Source organism: Scophthalmus maximus, chromosome 4 (genome assembly GCF_022379125.1).
Source record: "Scophthalmus maximus strain ysfricsl-2021 chromosome 4, ASM2237912v1, whole genome shotgun sequence".
NCBI lineage: Eukaryota > Metazoa > Chordata > Actinopteri > Pleuronectiformes > Scophthalmidae > Scophthalmus > Scophthalmus maximus.
This window is the reverse complement of record NC_061518.1, coordinates 10,449,257-10,476,068: the sequence shown is the minus strand read 5'-3', so window position 1 is coordinate 10,476,068 and position 26,812 is coordinate 10,449,257. Positions and strand designations below refer to the sequence as shown.

The following is a 26,812-nucleotide window of genomic DNA, read 5'->3' as shown; positions in this document are numbered from 1 at the left end:
GGCTGAATTTATTGTGTTATCAATGTAAAAGGATTCAAAACAGACTGTAGTTGAATTTTTACATAAACAAGGTACATTTTTACATATCTTAGCACAAATTTTGGAAAAGGGTAAAATAGCTATGACTAATAGCTATGCTAAAAAAAATCATCCAAGTACCTCTAAAATATATAATTAAAATGTTAACATGTTATAAACATGGTTTAGCAATATACTGCAGCCAAGAATGAGTCTTGATGCACAGAACTTCTTATAGAATGGTGAATTGTTGCTTTGAAACTTTGGTCTTTGTTCAGATTGAACAGAAAATATGAACTAATTAGTTGCTGTAGCTGTTTCCCCTTTTGTCCAGTCTTTATGCTGAGCTAAGCTAAACCAAAGAGATGTTGGGCGTAGACTTTTTAAAAAAATTAGAAATATTAATGCATCACATGAAAGTGGTATGAGGCTTGTAATATTCTGTATTTTCCTATCGTCAAGAAATAAAAGGTCACATAATTTCCCAAACCAGAAAGTGCTGTGGACTCATTTCAGTTACTGGAAACTATTCATCTGGTCAATGTATGTGTGACTGAGTCAAAACAAACCACAGTGCCCACAGCGATGGTAATGAAGCAGCACGTCAGCCAGTGCACCAGTGCAACTCACGAACAAGGTTTTAACAGATTTTGGACAGTTGAGGTCTATGGCGGGACAATACGCTCTATAAGACTTTACAGACCAATCAATTACTGGTAAAAGGCTTTTTCATGAAGTTTACTGACAAGAGGATATAGAGAACCACCAGGCTTAACCTTTAAGTCAATGTGTTGAGAGATGGATGTCTGGCTTCCTTTTACAACCACAGTATGTTCTGTTGGCTAAGACACAATCTATTCACGCTGTGGCTGCTTCTGAGCCATAATTAGTTGAACAAGTCTTCAAAACACTCATTGCTTCTATAACAGAGACAGGATGTGATTGACACTCAGTTCATTGTTGACTCTTGAGTCAAAACAATGCATGTTGTCTCACATTTTAGACTGAAAAAAACGTTCAATGTTACAGGGTAATATCTAATCTGACTCTCTTATCTTGTATGCATGTGGCATGAAGTGAGATTAATGCATCGACACACACACACACACACACCCTCATTAATATTCCAGATAGCATAGGTCAGTTGAATGCGAACCAGTGCAAATGAGCAGGAGGGCAGCGGGGAGGTGTGTACTTACAGAGGAAGAGGGGAGGGTCTGATCGACGTGCTGACACGAGGGACTCGTCCCCTCCTGGGACAGAGCTGCTGATGAACCAGCAGCCACACCTGGGACTGCACCACACACACACACACACACACACACACACACACACACACAGAGAGAGAGAGAGACTCACACACACACACACACACACACAAACACACACACACACACAGAGAGAGAGACTCTCAGACACACACACACACACACACACAAACACACAAACATACACACATACACACACACACACACACACACACACAGATAGACACACGACACACAACACACACACACACAGAGAGACACACACACATACACAAACACAGAGAGAAACACAACACACACACACGCACACGCACACACACACACACACACACACACACACACACATTATTCACATGGTTTATTCTGGAACATGTAACTACAGTTGACAAACCTTTTCTTTTTTACAGCAAACAGTAGAATATTAGGTTTTTTAAATGTAGTGGGGCAGATTAAAAAGTTACGTAGAAACTGTAGATCGATACAATAAACTGCTGGAAGAAATATTAGATGTCACAGAAAATATTGAGTAAATCGCAGCGTGATTGTGATCAAATTCAGTGTTTTACAATCTCGTGCCAATATGATTGATTTTCTCATTTCGCTCCATGGGTCGTTTGACTGCAACGACGTTGCTATGGAAACGAGCACTCCGCGCAATAAAACTTCGAGTTGACCCGAACTCGCGTTCCTTATTACATGTCGGATAAAGTTTGCAACCAAAAGTTTCTTCACAAAAAAAATAAAAAATAAAATAAAAAATAGAAACCTCTGACGAAACGTCGGTAAGGATGTCTCACAAGTCGCCCTCAGCGGCTGAGTGGACGCCACGAACCTGAGGCGTGTTCACGAGAGTCTGTCTCACACGCCACATGTGGCGGAGCTGAGGGCGGCGAACATCTGGCGATGTCTGACAGAAGAAGGATCACGAACTTGTATGAAAGGAAGGAGATTTCGTCTTGAAGTTGGCGTTTCGGTGAGTGTGCGTCTCCTGCGATGTGTGTGGCTGATGTTGACGGTGATTATGATGATGGAGATGAATGTGATGATGAAGACATTTCTCATCGGGGGACGGAGCGGAGCCCAAGTACTCAATGTGCAAAACCTGCATTCAAAATCGACACAAGTTGAAGAAGTACATCAAAACTTGACTTTGTACTTGAGTACAGTTTTGATGTACTTGTACTTGTGTCGATTTTGAATGCAGTTCTTCTTTTGGAGTGAATATACTTGGTTATGTTCCGCACACGCCCCTCGTCAATATGGATCATTTCACTGTTTCTGCAGAAGTTCCTCGTTGTTTTTGAAAGTAGCTCAGTAAGTGTAACCACACCAGTATTTAGAACTCATCAGTGTGTTTTCCCATAATTTAACATCACGACCAAACAAGTCAAAGCACTTTTGGACTTGTCTTGTTTCTTCCTCATACAGTGAATCTTTACTCTAATAAGCATTTTTTGTTTGAATGTGAGTATTAAACTTGAGTTTCTGAATCACATGAGCGCTCCGTCGATCGACTGGTGTTCCTGGTGTCTGACCTGTCATGGCCTGAGTCAGAATCCACTCAATGAACAGACTGTGCACAGCTGCTCGTTGTTTATTGGCTTTGACCTCGCACTAAAGCAATCACTGGAAAGTTTTTTTCCATTTCAATTTTTTCAAAACTGTATTCGATTGTGGTTCACTGGAGCCGGGGTACAGTGGGTCTCCGCTGGTCAGGGTGCGTGGAGCGACAGCGGGCGATGGACCGCTCCATCCTGTGTCCATACGAGGTCTATTTAGTCTGGACGCAGCTGAAGGAAAGAAGCCACGCGAGTGCGCCGCTGCAGTTGTGGCCATTCAACACCTGTATTTCAGTCACCGGATTGACATTAACCTCCACTGCAGATCATTGACTCCAAGCTGATGGAGAGAGCGGCTGCTCCTCTTGTAGTTTCCTCTCTCGATATTTCATGAAGAGTGGGGGTTTTTTTTCAAACGCAGAGAGGAAGCTGAGCAGACTTGGAAGACAAATAGGCAGAGTGCCGGTTACGGTAACAGCAAACTTTGAGTTGCACTGAAATTTGTTTGTCGAAAAAACAAAGACACATTTTTACTGAATGAAGAGATGAGTCCTCTACAACCTCGTCGAAGAAGTGCCGAGCTGCGCCTGTCAGGGAAGCAACTTTGTTTTCTTTCAGCTGGGAAACCAGTTGTTTGCCTGACCATTCTCCAGAGACACCAGCGTTGGAGCCGCGCTGAGGGCAACCAATCAATCACTCTTGTCATCTTCTGTTCACACTGTGCATGTTCAAGCATTTCGGCGGGTGCTGCAGCTCAGTCCCCTTTACTTTGCAACACGATCTTCACTTGGGCTGGTTTGTAAATTTAGGGGTTTCCACCACTAAAGCCTGTGAGACTGGAGGGGTTCGCTCTCATCGCGAAAAAACATCATTGAAGGTTGCGCAAAGTAAACGGGATGGACGCGCTCATAGGCCTGTGTGTGTGTGTGTGTGTGTGTGTGTGTGTATGCACCAGTGTGTGTATTTACATACACGGACCCTCAGCCATGCAGGAATATAAAGACGGCCAGTGTCCGAGAGTCAGGCCAGTGGGTGACCTTTGCATTCCCTTCCCAGCAGAGCCGTCCTGTAGCCGAGGTGTGAAACTTGCACCTGCGTGTTTTGTTAAAGACGGGGGCTCTCATGCCCTGACGGTCAGCCTGTAAACCGGCCTCAAACTTGGCAGGGAGCCCCTTCATATAGTACCTTGTCTCCGGGCCACGTCTGCGTGATGTTTTTACAAAAGACCCTTTTCTCTGCGTCCAGTCGGAATCGTCTGTCCACAGAGTCCTCATTTATCCCAGTCGACCTGAGCCCTACAATTCACTGACATACATACTGCATGTTTGCCCCGCTTCCTCTGCGGTCATGCTGCACGGAATTTGCCATCGACTTTTTGCTGATGTCAGGCATTTTTTCCTCGCAAACTACACTACACTTGAACTTGTAATGGTGATCTGTAACACCGAGCTGCAGGTACATTCATGCAGAAACACAGGTGGTCCCCAGCCAGGCCGCTGTGATGCTGCCTGGCTGGGTCCTAAACAGCTGCCCTCCAGGTGTACTTGTACCTGACTTTTCCAATAAAGATAAAGTCTCTGTTAGAGATAAGATTTGTATTTGTCATGCTGGCTCTATGTGACTCTACAGGGATTCCTTGATCCGCAGCTAAAAATATCAACAACTTTTTGCTGAATCCCCATTACACACATTCATGGCCCCGTACGTATATATATGAATCCTCCCGATTCATTGAAAGGTGATTCCTTTTGCTTTTCCGATATCTGCTAAACGTGCTAGCGTTGTTGCTCATGTTAGCATTTAGCTCAACTAAAGCATGGCTGCAGACTATCAGGCCGATTCAGATCAACGCGGCAGCAAAGTCCAAATATAAAGAACAACGCAGGGTCGTCCAACGAAGAGTTGACTGACCTTTCGCTTCAAGGCAACTTCATCCAGCATTGCACGCCGGCACTCACTCTCCTCGTGATGCCTTTGCAAAATGAATGCTGTATTTTAACTGTTTACATTATGATGGTCACAGTTAATTTTTAGACACAAATCCAGTCCCATATATTGTAAACCCCTGTGCAATGTTTTTGCGTCTGACAAACCATAAAACTCACACGTCTGTTTCTCAAAATAGTCTCTCAAACAGAGCCACAAATAACGCTGCATTTGCATTGTTTCAACGCAGGGCGGTTTTTGGTCTGAGCGCCCGTTTAGACTTGTAATGAACCTTACAATAAAACTTTACAGTCGGTTATCTGGCACAAACTGATCCTCTGTCTACTGTACGCTGCTCAGCAGACCCGCTGACCCACTGCGTGTTTTTGTTGCGTCCAATTCCGTCTGATTGGCAGCGAGTGATATTGGCAGTCGGACGGTGCCTCTGCATGGGGCTGAGCTCCCTGATGGAGGCTGCTTTGGGATCAGGACAAATGAGCCGTGCAGCAGCACCAGGATTCTGGCTCGGGGCTGTGGCTGCACGTGCTATTAAGTCAGTCAGTTTAATCCTTTTGATTAATGATTGTGTGTTTAGGATCCATGCATGGACGCCAACGTATGAAAGTTCTTTTGTACATGTGCAGAACAGGTTTGTGCTTTCAGCCCAAAGAACCCTCATTATTATCCTCAAAAACCATTACATTTGAATCATTCACTGCTTCAGATTTATTTCAAGTTTGTCTTAAAACAACAGCGACATGCTCACACCCTTCGCCATACGTCCATGCCCATACTGTACATTTCAACAGTTAAACCATAGTGACTGAGAGGAGGTCACTCCCTCATGTAATTTCACTGGAAAAGATGTGGGACAACATCCGTAGTTTTCCCTTTTTGCACAAAAATTACTTACTAAAATAAAGAAGATACCACTGGGACGAGTTGATTTGCTGTTAACTGTCCAAGTCTTATATTGTGTAACCATGAATGCATTTCTGCATAAAAAGAGAAAGGGATCTTTTTACTGACAGTATGGAACAGGAGGAAATATTAAGCAACTCTTAACTGTGAGAGATATTTTGTGATAGACTTGAGAGAATGTGAACTTCAAATTAAGGGGTCCTCTATTATACATTCATGGTATTTAAATATTTCCAAAATGTTAAGAGTAGAAAAAAAACATTTGATCACAATGTCATTTGGATTTAAAACATTAAACCGAGTGACATTGTGATTTTGGTTTAGTTCATCTTTTATTCACTTTAACATCTGTAAAGTGAACTGTAAATAACTGAATTCAATTTTATATATGCAAATAGAAATAGTGACAATTTTAAACATGAGTGAAAAAATTAAAAAGTAAAACATATCTGCTCTTTTTACTCACCAAGGCCAAAGATTGTTTGGAACTGAAGCATGGACTGCGACGAAGGAGTGATGAGCACCAGCCACCAGACCGGATTGGGGATGAACTGCCTTCTCAGCCCAAAGTACCGACACGCTGGCCCGGGCCTCACCAGTCCTCAGGAGTACAACCAGTGGCTACCGTACCGCCACGACGCCAGCCTGCTGCCCATGAAGGAAGACCTGGCCTTCTGGCTCAACACCATGATGGGTGAGACACTTCAAAACCTATACGTGTCTGTAAAACTGAAAACTGTGATCAATACCTCCGAAAACATAGTCATGATAAAGATGTTTCGCATGTGCACAGCTAAATGCAGGGGGTCGTTTTAATTCAAAACCATTGTGTTTGAGTGACATATTTAAACAATGATTATGTCCAAAATATCACCTCAGACTGTCGGTCGTAACAGTCAGTCATCGATAACCAACGACACGTTCTGAGTTGAGAACTGGGGCTTTTATTTTGAAGCAAAAACGTGCATTAAACACAGAGACACATTAACCTTCGTATTATCCGTCATCCTTCAAGTACCTCTCCGTTAAGGGGAACCGTGACTGGGATTCCAGGGAAAGGGATGTTGCCTTCCACTTTACTGCTTTGTGAGGGGAAACATAAAGGTTGTGCACATGTCACGACCTGTTGGAGGGAGACTGGAAGGTGACAAGACTCCAACACAACCAGTTTCTGACTGATGCACAAACTACCAAAAAAAAAGGGTGGGGTGTAAAAAAACAGCTTGTTCTGTTTGGAAGCGATTGGAAAGTGATTTTGAGAAACGCTTCAAAGTTTTGACCTGTCTGCTATCGCTTGAAACTTCAAAGCTTTTCTCAGACGAAGCATTCCTGTGGCTATGTTTGGCATTTTATGAATGTATAAGGCAGAAAAACAATAAGGTGAGCAGTGTGTTGCCTTCCTTATAGTGTTAAGGCTTTCTATGCAACAGGATCATGTTGTTTGTGAAATGTGATTTTCATTTTACTTACATTCGCAGAAATGGAAATTAACGTCTCATTTCAGGCACCTCATCAGCCAAGGTGCTTTTTTCAAAAGTCTTTTCAGTGCTGATGCGACAGTGATTGTGACGAGAGGAAAAATACGTTAATTGGGGTTTCTATTTTTTAACAGTTTCATCATCACATATATATAATATATATATTCTTTTTCTACAGAGAGATGGCTCATCCTCACCATAATCAACAGTTATTTCTCTCAATAACATATTAGATCATATCTAAGTTAATGTTTAAGTTAATGTATATGTGTGTGTGTGTGTGTGTGTGTGTGTGTGTTCTCCTCAGGTGTGGACCTCACAGCAGACAGTCTGATGGAGAGGTTAGATAACGGTGTGGTCCTCTGTCAGCTGGCACAGCTGCTCCAGGAGAAGATGATCCACGGCATCAATGACAAGGTGCTGCAACAACACAAAGTCACGCACACAACAATTTTATTTAAATAAAGACCTGTTTCGGCCCAGTTTTTATATTTAAAACCTTCTGCAATAACCAACATTAATCCACGATGTGTTACCGCAAAGTAAAACTCTTTGTGCTTGTGTATCGAAAAACAATGACAGCCCTTTACAAGAAGAGTGATCCACTGGCGAGCTGATGCAACTTCTGGATCGTTTTTCGCCCGAGACAACGCAGCCAACTTCCTCTACTGGTGTCGAAAGATCGGCGTGGATGAGGCTTACCTTTTTGAGTCAGAGGATTTGGGTGAGTGAAGACCGGAGATTGCACTTTACATTACAGACTTCAGGAGCTCTGATCTTTTGTTCCCCCATTTCGCGAGCGAAGACCTTAATAAAAGGAATCATGTTATTATACAGCACTCGTAATATGTAACTGATTTACTCAAAACGTTAGATTTGAATTCAAACGTACTAATGTAAAATTTATATAGCAAGTCAGAATCAGACTCAGAAATACTTGTCTGTTTTTTTTTTTGTGTGAGAATATCAAGTCCCTAATATTTCTTTTTTGATTCATCATTGATCTCAATCTTCTCACTGTCTTTATTCCAGCTCAGACTCTCAGGCTGTGTCTGAATAAACATGAGTATAAATCATTTGTAAATAAATAAATAAATAATACATTAAGTTTATTTACTGAGGCCAGCTTTTAAGTTATATTATTTTTGTACAGTTGTTTTACTTTCTTGGTATATTGTTGTTCTGTACAACGTCTCTAGTCTAAAACCTCTAATAACTCACGCCTTTAACAGGTTCATTCAATTTTTACTGCTAATCTAAAATGTCAAAGTTTATAAATCAGAAACGTATTCAAATAAACCAAATACAAGCAACGAATTAGGATTTCAACGTGGGTCATGGCGATGATCACAATAAATATGACTAAATGTGATGATTCTATATTTCTATGCTTTCAGACCCCCAGAATCACTGATCTCTTAACACCTTCTGTGTGCACGAGGAGGCTCTGTATCATCAAACATGCTCTTCTCTGTTGCTCTTCTTACCGGGGCATGTCCATGCAGGGCTGCAGATGCGTGAGAATGATAATGTGCAGGTTAATCCCCGCCTACAATAGGTCCGCCCTGCAGGCAGACTAATCTACTGACTAATTGAATGACAGGGAGAGTACATTTACTTTACTTTGACAGACCTCCGTCTCCTTCCCCGGTGATGTTAAGGCGCAGGTGATAAACTTTTCTCTTGGCTGTTTCTCTCGATGCAGCCATGATGTCATGGCTAGAGATTGTGCACCGGTAGTTGTGCTTATTTTGTTTGTCTTCATGACAAATTAACCAACTAGGGCTTTTTCCGGTTCAAACTGAGTTTTAGAAAAGTCAGCAATTTTCAATGTATACATTCTGGACTAGATGCAGGAGAGACTGACTCGTTGATGAAGCTGTCGTGCCCCGATGCCCTCAGCTGCACACCCAGAGCTTCAAAGATAGAGATGCACAATAGAGACCTCCTGAAATGTGCTTCCTGTTCAGACTCCTGTTTATCTCTGGAAACATCTTTCCTCTCTGATTTGTAACTGTCCTATGCTTGCCCCTTTTACCCACTTTGTTTGTACTCTATGAACGTGCTGTGTGAAGTCCTCCACAAGCAACCCCGGGACGTGTGCCTGTGCCTGATGGAGCTGGGGCGGATTGCAGCCAGGTAAACAAATCTCTGCTCACTTGTTAAGTTTTCACTCACTCTTAACTGCTACCTGTGGGGTTCAGTTGAAGCTGACAATGGATGAATGTATAATCACTTGAGCTTCTCCATATATTATCCATGGTCCCTCTGGTAACTGCTGAACTATGCCCTGGGATTCCAGTTCTCCTGATTTGGTGTTGATTTGTCCTCATGAATGCTGTGTTCTTGTCAAACCTCTCTCTCTCAGGTACGGAGTGGAGCCTCCGGGGCTGGTGAAGTTGGAGAGAGAGATAGAGAGGGAGGAGGCGGTTTGCTTGACTCCATCATCCCCTCTGCCCATCTCCTTTTTTCCTTCTCCATCATTGTATTCACCATCACAGTTCTCCCTGCCCCCAACCCCCTCTCCTCCTCCCCCTCCTCCTCCTCCTCCACCTGCGCCCCTCACTCCGAGCATGACCCGTCTGCCTGAACCCCTCGCCTCTGATCTTCCATCAGCCACAACAAACCCAGTGGCTACATGTATATCCCCTCCCCAGTCCTCCATCTCAGCCCCTAACCCGTGTACAACCACAGCCTCAACACAAACACCTTTGTTCTCTTCATCCTGCGCCACTAACACATCTGCACCAACACCGATGTCAGCGCCCTCACCAGGCCAAGACCCGGCATCCCCTGCGAAAGTCTCCTCTACCACAGTCAACAACCACACTCCGGCAGGTACACCCCCCATCAGCCCCCCACCTGCGGCCCCAACACCTCGATCCTCCAGAAAACCCTCATGCAGGAGGAGCACGGGCACCAACAACATTTTGGATGATATTGTATGTATTTTAATTTACTATTTAGTAATTTAGTAAAACGATTTTTCTTTGAGCTTACATATGTCAATGGTGTACACTGTATGTTTTGTATTTGATTTTCCCCATCTCTGTCTGATGTGTTCCAGGTTAGGAAGATTATTGAAAATCCCCCCTGCAGCTGTTCTACCAGGTTCCTTGTTGAGAAGCAACCAAAAGGCTGCTACCGCATTGGGGATAAAGTTCTATATATCCGGGTAAGTCTGATCATCCTAACTCTGTCTTCAACAAATAGAGTTATCAGGCGATCTTTTTTACGTGCAATCATGACTAAACTTTCTTATGGTTATGTTTAGGAACTTTCTGCATTTGGCTTGATTCATATAAAAGTCCAGCATGAGACAGGTCATATTTACCTTGTCAACATTTCCAAGGAACCAGAATCCTTCCTCTACCTCTGCCAAAAACCTTATGTTGTCAAAACCTACAGTAACCACATGTGGGACTCGGACGGGAACCACGGGTCAAAGTCCTGCACTTTGTACATCCACCATCCACCCTGACCTTTGTGTTGTACCAACAACTTTGTTTGGAATGAAAATAAAGAGTAGTATAAATGTTTTTTTCTCAAAGACAAGGTTGGTTCATGCCCAACGGTTCCACTAGTTTTATGTTAATCCTGCTGATATATATATATATATTTTATAAGCTAATATAAGCTGAATATTATAAAATATTTGAATAAATAAGTTCAAGCTACAGACAATTCAAATTAGAAACATTGATATAAAATTTTATGTTGAAATTAACTTCTTACTTTGAAAATTGTAAACCAGGTCAATTTGCTTATCCAATGACGATGCATCATTGACTCTATACAGCACAAACAATAATAAGAGGTGAGGTGGGAAGGCCCTCGGCTCATTAATTATCAGTTGAGTCAGAAACAAGTGCGTTGTGTCAGAGACACTGATTTGCAATCATTTAGGATGGAGATGTCAACGCCTTTCAGCTTCGCCGAGTCGAGCTCCACCTGTATGCGTCTGCACAAAGGCTCGAGGAATGGCCTTCTGGGAGGCAGGGTTGCCTGGCAACCAATGGTAGGGATAAGACTGGGCTGACAATAACGTTGAGTACACGGACCTTCGGCAAAGAGTTCAGAACCTGAAGGGGAAAAACAAACACGACTCTTTCGGGAAGATTCTGCGGAGATATGAGTGCGGTGTGCGGTTCAAATGGCAGCTCACCTGGGAGTCCAGGTCTGTCTGTGTGGGGAGGGGTTTAAATACAAGAGGGGGGGTTTTCTTCACTGTCTGCAACCATCCGTCTGTAGAAAGAGAAAACATAACAGTCTCACTGTGTTGTAAATTGGAGTATATTGTCCAGGCGATGCCATAAATCTATCAGAAAGTACATATATTGTAAATTAAAAATAAAGATATAACTGGGAATGGCATAAGCGGAAATCCCTCCGAAAAAGGAATTCTACATCTAACACTCACACAGAGGTGTGTCACAGCTTTTGGTGACTAACATGGCCACTACTTGAAACTCATTTGATGCTTTGTTAATCGCATTGAAAACCCCCATCGACGCAACACTCTCTAACCTGGTAAATCAATCATGTCGGCGTCAGTTTGCTCGCGGCGAGGTTACATCTACATTTTGACTGGCTGACAGACAACATACTTCCACTGCTCATTAAGCAGAGAACTTCTCCTCTTGGAGCCACAGAACATCTGTTTCTCCACGAGCAGGACCCGTCAATAACACGCAGGCACGTGTTTGAACGCCACATCAGAGAAAACCATGGCAGTAAAGATGTGCTAACCAAAAAGCATGTTATTAGTTTATTGTTCGGTCAGCAGAGTGCACGGCTCTGAAGAACATGTAATGTAGAGAAAAGAGAATTATCACCTTTTCTCTTATCTCATATTCATTCAGAGTTTGTTTTCTATACTATTTCAACTGTTGACCTCATGTGCTCACCTTCTCCACGCCGCCTTTGCGATTACATCGTTTTAACGAAACTGCCCATCTGTCAGTTTTCTGCCATAATTACCAGTTTGTAGACTCGACATGCATTGCTCGCTTCCCTTTCCTCCAATCCGCCGACAGGCAAGCGCACCTCGGCTGTGTGAACAGAGCGCCGCGGCCCATCAACCCTGACTCCATCCATTACCTTGTAGCTCACAGCTGCCTGCGTGTGTGCAGGCAAACACGGCCCCCGAACCTCAATTACCATATTCCACGATAACCCCTGTGCTGTTCCGAGAAGAGTGTGCCGTTCAATGTGTACAGACCTTTTAAAAGAGCAGATACTATTGATTACTGAGACAAAGTCATTAGCGAGGGGTTTAATCAGACAGCTTGTTAATGAGCGGCTGAGCATGACCGCCCCGCCTCACATGTAAACTGTCTACCCCCCTCTCTATTCCCTATGGAGACTATTCAATCGTGCCGGCCCTGGAGTGCTCTGCCATTCTCTGGTGTTGAAATAGAGGAAGGCTTTTCTTTCTTCTCTGCACCCAATTAGGCTCTCCTTCGGCTTTGTAGCAGGGACACTGTCTGACTGTGTCAGTGGAGGGAGAAGACACATTCAGACACTTCACAATATCATGCCACATCAGTTCTTTGTTTATCGTGCTGTCTGATCATGAAAGATAAATCCAAAGAGTCAAATGAAATCAGCGTGTAGAGGTTTTCTCATCTTCAGCAAAATCTTTTTGGTATAAAACCCCATTCATCATCCTCTTTGAGTGTCCTTGACCACTGACGCCAAAGAAGCTGCAGGGTCTTTGCTCTGCAAGTGACCCTGACCTCTGGCCTCTTACAGCGCAGGAAGAAAGTAAAAAAACGATTTCCAATAATATATAGCATAACGCGATTATTCCTAAATATGAATCATTAATACATAAATGGTGAATCACACAAAAAACGAAGACATCTGTGGAATAAGCGGGAATAAACTTAGTATAGCAACTGTGTATTTAGGGCACAGCAGTTAGCCAAATGCTAAAATTATGCTAGCATGTTCACAGGGATAATGCTAAAAGGCAGATGCTTAGCAGTTTTTTGTTTTTTTTAACCATGTTCACCATATAAATGCTAATATTTGCTAAAGCTGAAGAAACAGCTGAGGCAGATAGAAGTGGCATCAGTTTAGCAGGTATTTTGTAGTAAACCAAAAAAAAAAATTCACCAAATCCTTGCAGGCGGTAGGCAACTTTTTTGCAACCATGATATTTACACCGAATACCATGGCAACCATTCAACAATAGTTCAACAATTTCACTCAAAACCAAAATGTCAACTTCATGGTGGCACCAAAGGGAATTGCGGGGCATCACAAAAGTCACCAAGGTCCACGCTCTAGGTCCCATGAATATATGGTTTGTTTTGATTTTACAGTAAAAGAAAAATCCTCAAGGGGTTTTAAAATCTATAAAACGCAAAATGACGAGGGGAAAAATTGAAAAACAAACATTCAGAGATTGCAAAGGTTTGTCCTCAGTCTGATCAATGTGCCCTCCCAGGGGCTCCAAACAGAGCATCACATCATAGCCTACTCATAAAGTGCATATAAAGCCCCTCAGCCAGCAGCAGCAGCGGATGTGGCTAAAGTCTGCCTCCTACTGGCAAGTATTCAAATGACTCCTCTTTCCTCGGTACACTCATGCATCTTTCAGCAGCGAATGAGAGAGGGAATCAATGGAGCTGCCAGGGAGGACACAGGGGAATCCAGACGGTAGTTTATGGGCTGCAGACGTAGCACACTCTGTACGGAGACCGGAGGGGGGGAGGGTTATAGAGACAGAAATAAAGGAGTCTTGTCTGACAAAGCGGGCTTGTGACAACCAGCACACGCACAAAAAAACAAGATGTATAAAGAGAAATAACCAACAAGTGGCACAAAGTATTGATAAGAAAAAATAGATATATGCACAACAACATCAGAGGAAAGACAAAAGCTTCTAAGAAATTATTAGCTGGTAAGAGAATTAATAAATTGGAATACTAGCTATTTTAAAAACACATAATAAATACTGGGGGAAAAACATTGTCTAATTGGAATTGATATTCAATGCCCGATTGCAAGGACATCATTTGGTAATAGTAAACTTGAGATGCTGACTGAAGTTTTGTGGATGGAGATCAGGCGGAGTGATATTCCTTCCACGTCTGACATGAGTGGTTTATTCAGGATGTCAGACTTGACCCCTGTCAACCCTAACATTTTAATCTGCAGGATGACAGCTGAGACAGACCACGTCTGGAGTTTCCCTCTAAAAGCCGCTGTGTCGTGCGTGTGTCTGTGCTTGTACCATTGATTTCTTCCCCCCCCCCCGCTACACAGGGCACACTCCCTCCCCACATTCGACGAGCAGATCTACTTGTATTATCACAATCTTAATGGCTCCATAATGAAGGGTTTATTGGTGATAAGGCGAGAGGGGGGTGGGCCGGTGCCGACAGGACAACGGATGGCTCTGAAAGACCTCCTGGGAATGTTAATGTCTACTGGGAGTTGAGGGTCTGCGCTGAACTCATCTCAATTTCTCCTTTCATTCTTTTTCTTCCTCCAGGCTTTATATTGTGGCAGTGGTTGCCATGGCAGCAGTTGGTTTTCAGCTGTAAGGACGGCTGTCTGAGGAGGATGTGTTGATTCAGATAAAACTGACGTCCCTGAAGCGAAAGATAGGCTTACTGTACAGTGGTCTCTTTTTTTATAACTTCAAAGTAGTGCTTATTAGATGGTTTGCGTTGCAGATGTATGTGGGTGTGCATTTGTGCGTCACTGCATGTGCGTGTTTGCATGTTCATATGTGGATTAATCCTGCGCGTGTGCTCAGCTGGTGCCACGACGCGTCGTTTCATTTGGTTTAATGAGATTTTGACAAAGCAATTGGAGAGATCATTTGCCTTTCGTGGCCAGAGCTACACATGCACGAAAAGCTTGTGAATATTGTTTGTGTGTGTGTGTGTGTGTGTGTGTGTGTGTGTGTGTGTGTGTGTGTGTGTGTGTGTGTGTGTGTGTGTCCCATGTAATTGAGAATTCATAAACATCCCGGCAGTAACACAGCCAGAAAATATATGCATGCTTCATTATTTCTAATCTATCCCTGTCTCGGGACCGCATCGTTCCACCTTTGCAGATGCTGAATGAGCGTCACGTGATGGTGCGTGTGGGCGGAGGCTGGGAGACCTTCATCAGCTACCTGCAGAAACACGACCCCTGCAGAGGAGGACCGGCCGGCAGGTCCGAGGTCAGGGTCTGCAGGTACAAAGCGAAGTCACCAAGTCTGAACATCTCACCTGACAGCTACATGGTGGTCGGCGCCCATTACCGTGGCAAGAAGTAGACTCTAATAGTGCTCGACTTGGCTTCTGGCTCCGGCCAGCGGTGGGGAACACTCGATCAGACCAAACCGTACAAGGTCAATGATATAATACATACTTCAAATCCATTTAGCCTTGGATTTAAATAACAATCCAACTTTTTGAAAGTGGTTATTTGAATGAACTATCCACAAACGATAAGAACTTGGCAGTAAACTACAAGACTGTATGTATGCAACAATTAGTCCATTGGCAGGAAATGAATTATCAATTCAATTTCTTACTCACTTTTAGAAGGGTTGGTTTTCTTTGTCCTGACGATCACAAACTGAATATCTTCTGATTTTGGTCTGGTGAATAAAAACAAATCTGAATGAATCTGTGAGAAATTAAAACAAGAACGTTTCCCTATTTCTGACTTTTATAGTCTGAAATATGAATTACATAGCTTTATCTCCAGAATAATCTTTGGTTGCAGCAATAGTTATTATATACTGTACATTTTAACCTTCATATCATCATCAATGAAGATTTGGTGTAGAACCATATCAATAATGTTACGTTTTGCATTTTGTACAGTGACTTGTGTTATTGAAGTGTAGTTCGTAAACATGTATGTGTCTATGTATCATGGTGCTTTAGTTTGAATTCGTAGCTGAGCAGTTTGAGTAGTTGTCTGAAACATTAAATGTATAGTGACTTTTAATGTATGGAATTATTTGTCTCTATTTTACTGGATAAATATTTGTTTTGGTTCCTGTTAAAAATGTACATTTGATTATTTCAATAATACATTGCGCACCCTGCAGTAAATTATGTTTATGGGTATCCAATACTGCCTTCTGAGAAGGGGAGGGGACGCAATCTCTGTTCCCTCCCCCAATTTAATCTACGCTCCTGTGTAACAGTGAGTTTATCGCCTCAGCCTTAGAACAGACAACGGTACAAAACGTCGCCCTCCCTCTAGATGGCACCATGTCCTCAGTGACTAAAGGCCAGGCCTCAGTGCAGTTAGGATGATATCTTACCTCGTGAGGACAATCATCTCTCAACTGAATTGGATATTTACATTTTTTTTTCAGTTTTCACTTTACAAACAACGTCATCCCCACAGACACAACAGTATTAAACAGCCGGCCACCCAAGAGAGTGAAATGTTAAACTTTTCATAAAAACTAAAAATAACACAGATTCACAGACATCTGCAAAACTACAGAATCTGGAAACAAACGCAAATGCCGAAAGTCACAACACTATTAATAATTACATATTTTATTTCAGTAAAATAAATCAATTAAAAATGGACACAGGTTTTAAATATATTTCAAAGAAACTAGCTGTAATGAGATCATGCAAGACTGAACTGTCTTCCTAGTTCCCACAGAACATCTGCAGTGGATTGAACCAGTATAAATGACTTGTAGAAAATAAAAGCTGTGCTACTGAAACGAGTGCCACGCTGAACGGCGGCGTTTTTCACAGGGGCATCTCTCATTGCACGGAGTACATTTTCTAAATTCATCATGAAACACAGGAAGTTGCGACTTGAGAGGGATTTTACAACAAATTTCAGATACGTCGACACATTGTGCTGACCTCATTCGTTCTCCAAACGTACATTTTCTTTTTCATGTTTTGTAAACCTTGCTACCGTGTGCTGCTGCCCTATGTTGAAGCTGAATCCAACCAATAACAAAAATCTTTGTTTCGAAATATAGACATTGTTATGCATTTGTGTATTTGAAATTTACAATTTGAGATATGGGGGTGTAAACATGTGGATCCAATTTTTTTTGCTTGGAATACTATTAGAGAAAGTCCTGCACGTGGCAAATCATCAGTACTGGAACACACACACGCACGCACACGCACACATACACACACAAATGAAAGAAAAAGAAAAGAAAAATTTTAAGATTTGTGTGCAGTTGTGCTTCACTCCTAACGACACGTAATATCATACTTATACATTACAGTTTACTGCTCACAGTAATAATTCAATTACTGAATTACCGTGTATCAGTCTGTGAACTTAAAACGTCATAAAACCAAAAACACCAGACAGCGTTGCATTCTGTGAGCCGCGGGATGTCAGAAAATACACCGACTCAATTGTCAATGCAATGACCATGTGTATAAATATTTCTATATTTATGGCATGTCCATGTTTCTGGCATAAATATTTTCATGATAAGAGCCTTAAATATTTTCACAATAAGAGCCTGCACTGACTGAACCTATTCACACAACATGGTATAAACCCTAACACTTGGTAAAAGACACAACTGGGTGCTTCCTACATGCTCCGGTCATTTTTTGCTCCCATTTGTGGCCTTGGAAACATACTGTATATAATGTCACTTCACCTGCGAGGACTTCAGGCTCACGGACTTTTATAGGACTCAGCAAAGTGCAAAGATTCAACAAAGACACTGGACTGTTTTCAATCATGCCTCGGTTAATGCTGCTCTTGACTTCAGGAAAGTGGTTTCTGGCTTTTTTTTTTCTTTCTAAAAATGTTAACTGACATTGCTGATAGAATATCTCATGACTCATCTCCTGTAATCAACATATTTGCATCCAACACCGTCACCATTTACAGTCTTAAGTGCTTCACCCTGTTTTCAAGCAGTGGTCCCGTCTAATACTACATACGGTGTGTACAATTTTTGTGAGAAAAAACTGATGGCATTTTTCTAATTTGTACCAATGACGCGATCAAAGGTGTGTAACAGTCCATCTGATAATATTAAATGGCATTTCCAATTTCAAATCAAAAATGTTTTACAAGGATTTATTACTTTACTTTTACTCATTTTGTTGTTTAAAAAACAAAACAAAACAAAAACACAGCTGGTGTCTACGCAAAACATCTGCCTGCTTTTTATAACTGTTGGACAATAAAGCCAATTAAGTATTCTTCATTTTCCTCATGTGAATATGCCACGATTAAAAACACACTACTTGGATAAGAACTTTTAATGTACTCCTCTGCAGTCAAGAGCATTTTCTAAATCACTATTTGTGCTTTTTTTTTTCAACAGCAGATTTGGATGCATTTCTAATCCAAGAATTGAATTTCAAAGGTTAGAGAAAAATTTGATAACTCCCATGTTCCTTACACACACTACATAATACACGGTGTAGTGAACCATTCTGTAAGTTAGAACACAATTAATATGTATTTCACTCATCAAGAGATAATACAAGATGTGTTCCACAGATCAATCAAACCCAAATGGATTTACTTATCTAATTTTGACCCTCATTTTTTTTTAGGTTTTGTTTTAAAAGTATATACATATTGTGCCTTTCATTGTGGGATGGTGAGTTTTTCTTAATTACCTTTTGTGCTTTTCTGATGCAATCTCAGTTGAGCTATTGAATCATAAACATACAGACGACTGAAATAACTTGACGAGGATTCAGTCCATTTAACTGTAATTTGTTTGGTTGTCCTGATACGTACGTGTGCAAACTGAATGACATGCTGATTGCCAATGAATGTAATGAAACAAGCCTTTACAGGCCTTACTGATTGTGTTATTGAACCACCAGGAAAACAGAACAAAACATATGATTTTATGATTTCAGTTGACTTTGGCCCTCTACCACTGTGGAACATCACTATGTTTCTGAATTCAGTGGAGATGAAAAACAGGAATACAGCTTGTGCTTTTGTTTTTAGATTGAGTTGTACTTTTTTTCTTCTAAAGTTGCTTAACTTGCTAGTACTCCAGAATATTTCACAAAACAGCTGACCAATATTAAGGGTAAACAATGGAGTAATGAAATACATCCTCCACAGTTCGGTTTCTTGTTTTGCTCTCGTCAGGTTGTGATTCAGCTGTCAGCAAACAACCGGGTCTTTCACAGCCGGTAACAGCACAGCAGATTTAAGTCACAGCTCAGCAGTTACTGTGACTCAATGCTTTATTCTATAGCCCTGTTTCTTTTTCACCTAATACCATAATATATACCTTCATGTTATTGAATACATCTCGGATTCTTTCTCATGTCACTCTTTGCCCACGCGATCAGCCGTCCTCACCTCTGAATAAACAGAAAACAGACATTCTTATTCAAATCTACTTTACACAAAGAATGATCTGGATCTACGTAGAGATGCATTTTGTACATATAGACTCTTTAAAGAAGCATCAAATGTTGGTTTTTTCTTCTTTCTTTTCAATGTATTTTATCGAATGGACCACGCTGCTAGATCCACTTTGTTGCTCTGCAGAGGCTGCAGACGTTCTATCACCTGGGCTCATGTTTGACATTGGTAAGTGTGATACACTAGAGATAGACAATGGGCAGTTAACGCCTGACTATTTTCTCCTTTTTTTTTTTTTTCTCATAACGAACAATAACACAGCACACATCACTCGACTGAAAGAGGAATGCTGACAGGATGCCTGATATTTGTGGATTTGTTCCTTCTGGATGATTTCTCTCATGATTCACCCAGAGTAACTGAGCATGTGTGGACAAGCTGGTGTGTGTGTGTGTGTGTGTGTGTGTGTGTGTGTGTGTGTGTGTTCGTTTGGGAGTGTATGTGGCTGTAAGCATCTAAGAGAGCACCATTTTAAGACAAATTCTCTTCAGAGAAAACAGTCATTTTTAGACCACAATAAAGTCTGCATGTCAAAAATCGGAACCAAAAAACGTCTTATTTGTGCTGTGAGAGCCATGCCTCCGTCTTATGTTACGTAGGTGTTGCTCTTGCTGTTCCTGGAGGTCCCTTCTGGGATTTTTCGAAATTGAGTGCGTGAAGTTTTGTCATTATTTTGCTCCATTCTGTCACAACTCAGGCACACTGAAAACACTGAGGGGGGAATGGCGATGTCGAGGATGGCGTGAGACGGTGATCAGACAAAAACTGTTTCAGAGTTGCACATCAAAGTTGGAAGGGTGTGGTTTTCTGTGTTCGGTGGGTCAATTGATTCACAATGCCTGAGTCCTGTCACACGGTTCCATTCTCCTGCCTTGGCTTGTGGGTCGTCGTGCGAGCGGGCGTGCTCAGGGACGGGGCCAGGGTGCAGAGGAAGCCGGCCAGCAATGTGAGCCCGAGGCCCCCCCAGGCACAAAACATGGACCAGCCATAGCCATGGCTAATGTCCTCAGGGAGGCCGTACATGTAGCGGGGGTAGCGGGATAGCTCAAAGTTGATTCCTGCCACGCATGTGCACAAGGAGATGATGCAGCATGTTCCTGTGTGAACAGATGAGACAAGCAGTGATTTTAAATGGTTCCAGTTCCATTAGTAAATTCCTACATGCACCGTGTATTTTACTGCAGGACAGGGATCATGTTACTATACAACATTGATCTACTATCTCGCGGTGAGCCAAAGATGCTCTCAGCTCTCACCAAATAAATACAGAAATTGAATGCAATTGGATTTTGCCTGCATGCTCGTGTGTGGATGTGAACATATGTGCTCTCACAGTACCTCCCATGAGAAAGAGTAGCCCAGCTACATATTGCATGAGGTCATGCTGCTGGCAACATCCCAGCACTCCGATGATCCAGCCAAAGAGAATGATGGACACAGCCATGCCCACAAAGCCGGCCGTCATTCTTCTTAGATCTGCAAACGGGGAGGAAAACAAAAGTGAACTGTGACCCACACGTGCTGAATGATGAAACTGGCGATTACTGTAAAGGCTTATTCTTATCAATAAATGTAGAAAACCCAGTAGTTATCGTTGCTCATAGGCTTTTTTCACTGACGACAATTTGAGAAGTGACAGTAAGAAAAGCACAGGTGTAAAAAAAAAAAAGAAAAAAGAATGATAGCTAATGAATTTGCTGCTTCAGCTGCAGGGTCCTGATATTTGGCATGTTGGAAAAATATATGGTCATATCTCACCGGGACACTTGAACTGAACAGAGCTATTGTTTAAGTTATCAGTACCACCCACCCGTGCATTTCCTACTATGACACTTAAAAACACCTGCTGTGAAAAAGGGGCCTATTAATATAGTTTCTTAATTTTACTTCAGCCAATAAATATAGGAAATAATTGTGCAGTGGTTTAGCAGGAGATACAGCGTCAAGTGACAGTTTCCCTCCACTTTATACAAGATGTCCTACAAAATCCCAACCAACAAAAACGGAAATATATTGGGAAATAATTCTAAAATCAGGAATCCACAACGTAAAGCTTTACTACAATAAGCTGCTGACAGAATTGTGATAGATTATAATAATAGGAGTATGAAGAATAAAGAAATCTAGCATATGAATTATTGATATGCAGAAATACTAATAAGAAGTAATGTAGATACTGGTTGAGCAAAGCGTGTTTGAAGCAACATCATAGCAGAATCACCAGACTGACTAAAAAAACTGAAGAAAATCACTGACACATCTGAACAGAACATAAAACAAAACACCTGGAAGCGATGAGATTAAATTCTCCATTTATAATACTGAAAATCATAACTGATGCAATCCAAGGTCAAGCCGCTCTCTTTGAACGAGGATATCAAGAAAGACAAAGAGGCCTAAGTGAGTGTTTTAAGGAGAGATTTAAAAGAAGATGGGGATCTGTCCATCCTAATGTCCACAGATAAGCCATTTCAAAAGCCAATGGCTCCCTGATAGATGGCTTCATAACCTCTGGTCCCGGGTTCAGACATGGAAGAGAGTTTGCTGTCCAATGGTGGAACGAGCTCCCCATTGACATCAGGACAGCAGAAACACTACAGATTTTCCATTTCAAACTGAAAACTCAGCTGTTCAGACTGCACCTTTGTCCATTAATCATTTTTTTTAAATCTAAAATTGAGCACTTTTGTCTATTTGATCAATTTGTATGTACTCACATGATTCTTGCACTTTTTGGGTAATATCTTCATGTCTGAATGAACTTATGCTAAGTAGTTTTGGACAAAAGCGTCTGCTCAATGAATGTAATGTAATGTTAAACAGGAGGGCTTATAACCAATGCTGCCTGTTCAGGAGTGAGGGGCAGCTGTGCCTGCAACACCATCAGTACAATCTTTCATACAGCTAGCATTAAGGTATTATGCCTATGTCCTAATGTAGACGGATCGAAATGAATGATGACAGCACAGGGATATAATGAAGTAAATTCAAATTTCCAAAACATCTCAAAATGCCTGTGGTAGAGCTGCTCAATGAAAATAAGATAGGACCTTAAATTGTTCCTTGCGGGACACCAATTTTCACATTTACTTAGAAGACTGAGTCACTAAGCCCCTTAATTTCACAGGGCTCTCGTAAGGAAGACCATTTTTTTTGGTCTTAAACCTCAGCATTCAATCTTATCAGGTTGCAGATCAAAGAAAGGATAATCAACCAAGATTTAACCAAGTCAATGAAGACAGAGGAACACTTTCAGACTTACGGAGTGCATGCCATTCATCCTGTCGTATGGTCTTTGTGATGTTGACGGGTAAATTCCGTGGTAGGATGGACGAAGTGTAGTGATACTTGACTGGGGTGCATCTTTGAATTACTCCTGGAAAAGAATAAAGAACGATGGAGACAATTACTACTTGAGCAAATATCCTTCATACAAGTAGAGAGAGATAATCAAGTAATACCCTCATTCTGAACCTTCTTCCCTCTTGTGGGATTATTAAGTAATATACACATGGTAGAAACACTTCATATTTATCTTACACCCTCACAAGAGCTTTAATAAACTGAGTTGGCCTTATTAACCTCATGTTCCCAACCACTCCTACATTGTTATTAAAGGGGGATTTGGAAACAATATGGATTATTCTACAATGTACAGAACCTTAATTGTTCACATTTAAGGTGAATCTCTTCATATTTACTTTAAAGTCAGAGCAGTAATTAAAATGGTCTATATTCAGATTTTAAATATTGATGGAGACAGTGTATATAATCCAACTCTCTGCTGTGTAAGGAGAGATATTTTATATCGGTACAATACACCACCATAGTTATTAAGACTTCTGCTTGACGTACACGCCTGATTTAAATTCAGCTTCAGGGCTCCAGACTAACTTTCTTTTCTTACCAGGAGCACAAGCAGAACATTTAGGGGCACACCTTAAATCGACCTGCAACGCAATTATTCACATTTCGCCCATTTTAATATAACAATGATAAATGCTATGGTAATAAAAAAGACAGGAATTACAATGTGCTGTTTTATATTAAGTTCACAATGTCAAATTTTTGATTGAATGTAGAAAAAAGACTAATAACTCCCGGACCCTCCCCCTCTAACACACATTGGCCTACACTGGCAGAGTCGCTCCCTCGTTTTTCAACATGGGGAAGAGAAAAGGAAAAAAACGTCTGCAAATTTGCAGGTCACACACGTGCGAGTAGTTTTAAAAAATACTTTAACTATTTCAAAATTTGGTCGCAGTCTGGAGCCCCGGCAACAGTTTCACATCTTATGTTAAGGGAATTTACCTTCCATGACAAATGCTAATGACAACCTGGCACAATTTTAAACACTGTTTTGCCCGGCAACAATCCAACACCCAAAGATAATCAGTTTGATAGCATTTAACACAAATATTTTTCTGGGATGATCAAAATAGCTGCTGTTAAATGCTCTTTCAATCGACTAATCAGCTATGTATTGCTGCTCTAGTGCTCCACAATACCTGATGTTGTGGTGCACTAGATCTGGTTATTATAATAATGAATGAATGAATACTGATAACGATTTTACTATTCATTTGTTTACATATCCCAACCCTACATCTGTCCACAGCAGCAGAAATTGCTTAAAGCAGAAACGGACGTTTCCCAGACACCACTGCTGTCGTGACACTTTGATCACCGGCACTGTAATCATGGCTACACAAACAACAGACACATTTTACCCTGTGCACCTTCAAAGTCAACAAATCCGAAGTGCTTGAGAAAATCATCTTCAATTAATCATGTTCCCAGATGAGACGCATTCACTTGTTCAAACATTTGGCTGCTTTTGTCTTTCATTCTGATCACAGGTTTTTTTATACTGCATCACCTTGATTGCTGCGTAGCCAGAGTTCGAATACGGAAACTTTAAAACATCCGACTGGCCACTGACATCTGATCTCACTATGGGTCTGAACTTACAGGTGTTTAGGCTGCCTGAGCGGCTGGTGTAGCTCTGAAAACAAGTCTGAACTACTGTGATGCAATGTTTTGTGTGATTTAAATGGCATCACTTTAACACTCATACCAATTCATGCTCAAATTCATCCTCAGTGTAGTAATCATGGCAGTGACAGTAAAGTAGAATAAAGTAGATATTTGATTAGCTTCATTTCAACTGTTAGTTATTAGTCCATAAATCTGGTTCTGGCAACCCAGTGGCACATTAATGATCAAATATTCTGGAAAAAGCAGCATCAATACATGATATCAAAATCCTCATTGATCAACACCAATACCTGGGCTCAATATTTGTATCAAAATGAATAGAAATGAATATAGGAAATTGTAATCAGATAAGGCAAAGTAGATTTACAAACATTTGAATTGGAGTCCACAAAATGTTTTTGGTTCAGTAAATAGATTTTTAACTGAGGCAAATTCTAATCTGCACCTCCGTTCAGGCTACAGTTTGTAGAATGACCCAGAAGTGCAGAAGTACAAGAACGGGACATCATATCACGAACACATGAACAATTCATATCCATTATCGCAGCACCACAACAAATATCACCTAATTTGTGAAATCGTATAATTACAACAGGATTGAATCAACTAAAGCGATGGAGAAATTTGTTTTGTTGTCGTGCTGTTGAAAGGTAATCTCTTCAGGACTGAGAGGTATCGTCAGCTAAACAAAAGCATATATATGTAACTATAATCTATACATATCAACTGTACAGTTGAAGAAGAAAAAAAACAGAAGTGACAGCAACATATTGTCAATGGTTTTGTTTGCATATCGCAATGTTCACATTGGATCATTAGTGGCACTAATGATCCATTGTGCAGTTCCAGACATACATCTGACAGTTAATATGTATATATACTAATATATATACATGAAGGCTCATCCACTGTACATCTACTCTGTCATCACACACTCTTTGTGTTGTGGAGCAGGAGGGAGGCCTGAGATCTGGCTTCTCATTGTCGTTCGGGGCTGCACACACTTTGTGCGTTGTCAATGATTCAACGTGTTCTGCAACACAATAAAAATCCCCTGGTGGGACGTTAACCTTCACCAGATGTTGTTGAGTCTTCTGCAGATGCAAAATGGGCTCATAAAAAAACAAAAAAACAACAAGAAGACCGGCCATTATCTCAGACAGAGAGGGAGACTCAGCACCATGGACCAGCGACATGCACCAATGAATAAAAGACGACACACGTCTATTCGAGATAAAGAGAATGATGGAGGTGTCAAACACGGACACTGCCAGGGGAGAGCCAGGGGAGCGCCAAGGGGGGGGGGGGGGGGGGCAGGGGAGAGCCAGGGCCCTCCGTGTCGGACTGTAGGTGAGTGAGCTCATCGCCGAGCATCACGGCCTGGTGCCCGCGACGCCAGGCCGTGATGCTCGGCGCGTGTTTACCTTTGTAGATGAGGTCCTCGGTCTCCAGGTCGAATCCCTCCCGGTGACACTTCCTCCACAGGCCGGACACGGTGGAGTTGAACTGCCGGTTGCAGTGGGACTCCATGGCGGACGCCGCGGCCACGAAGTGCCGCTTCCCCCTGACGAGCGCGGCGGCGGCGTCCGGGCCGTTCCCTTTCCTCTGCAGGCTCCTCGGAGGCATCTGGAGCGGGAGGTTGTGGTTGGAGATGTAGATGTAGCCCGGGTCGTTGCGCTTGTTCGCGTAGTTTTTACACCGCTCCCGGTGCCGCCGCGCGTCCGTCTCGTACCAGTAGTCGGTGCAGATCGCCATGGCGAGCAGCCCGAGCGCGCAGAACGCCAAGAAGAGCCCGGTGCTGGTTAATATTTTCATCGCGGCCATCTTCCCCCGCGCGATGGAGAGCCCAGAACAGTCGCAAGGAAGGCTCCTCCGTGGCCGCGGTGTCGTCGGCGGCACCGCGTGAATCAAATCACGGCGGCGCTCACAGCCGCTGCACGGGGAGCATGGCGGGGCGAGGGCCGGCGGCGTCCGGTCGGGATGCTGCGCTCTGCTGCTGTGGTACCCGGCGGATGCGGTGTTGTTGCCACCATCTGTTATGGTGCCGGAGGAGAGGGGATGGATGGCGACCGACGCTGCGAGGAGGAGTCAGGGGCAGTGGTGTAGTGGCGCGCGCTCGCCTCCAGGATGCTGCGGGATGCTGCGGGATGCGGCGGGATGGGGCGCAGGCAGGACCGTGCACCGTGACGGGGGGAGTGGCCACCTGTGATGGCCGGGCGGTCACATCCTGGCGGTGGTAAACATGTGAAAGGCAGGTGCAATGGTGGTG

At 42.4% G+C, this 26,812-nt stretch overlaps 2 protein-coding genes across 2 annotated transcripts; one reads left to right on the top strand and one right to left on the bottom strand.

Moving 5' to 3' along the window:
* Positions 1-2,119: 2,119 nt before the first annotated feature.
* On the top strand, positions 2,120-16,625 carry gas2b (growth arrest-specific 2b). The gene is made up of 8 exons (XM_035627408.2): positions 2,120-2,259; positions 6,163-6,386; positions 7,478-7,587; positions 7,753-7,894; positions 9,246-9,309; positions 9,539-10,112; positions 10,238-10,345; positions 15,245-16,625. Exons 2-8 carry the CDS (start codon positions 6,188-6,190, stop codon positions 15,449-15,451), a joined length of 1,404 nt encoding a protein of 467 aa, XP_035483301.2. The 5' UTR covers positions 2,120-2,259; positions 6,163-6,187; the 3' UTR covers positions 15,452-16,625.
* A 59-nt stretch (positions 16,626-16,684) lies between these two features.
* Positions 16,685-26,777, bottom strand: tmem276b (transmembrane protein 276b). The gene is made up of 4 exons (XM_035627412.2): positions 25,968-26,777; positions 22,808-22,921; positions 20,884-21,021; positions 16,685-20,642 (listed from the first exon to the last, which is right to left on the bottom strand). Exons 1-4 carry the CDS (start codon positions 26,365-26,367, stop codon positions 20,395-20,397), a joined length of 900 nt encoding a protein of 299 aa, XP_035483305.1. The 5' UTR covers positions 26,368-26,777; the 3' UTR covers positions 16,685-20,394.
* Between the last annotated feature and the right edge of the window lie 35 nt (positions 26,778-26,812).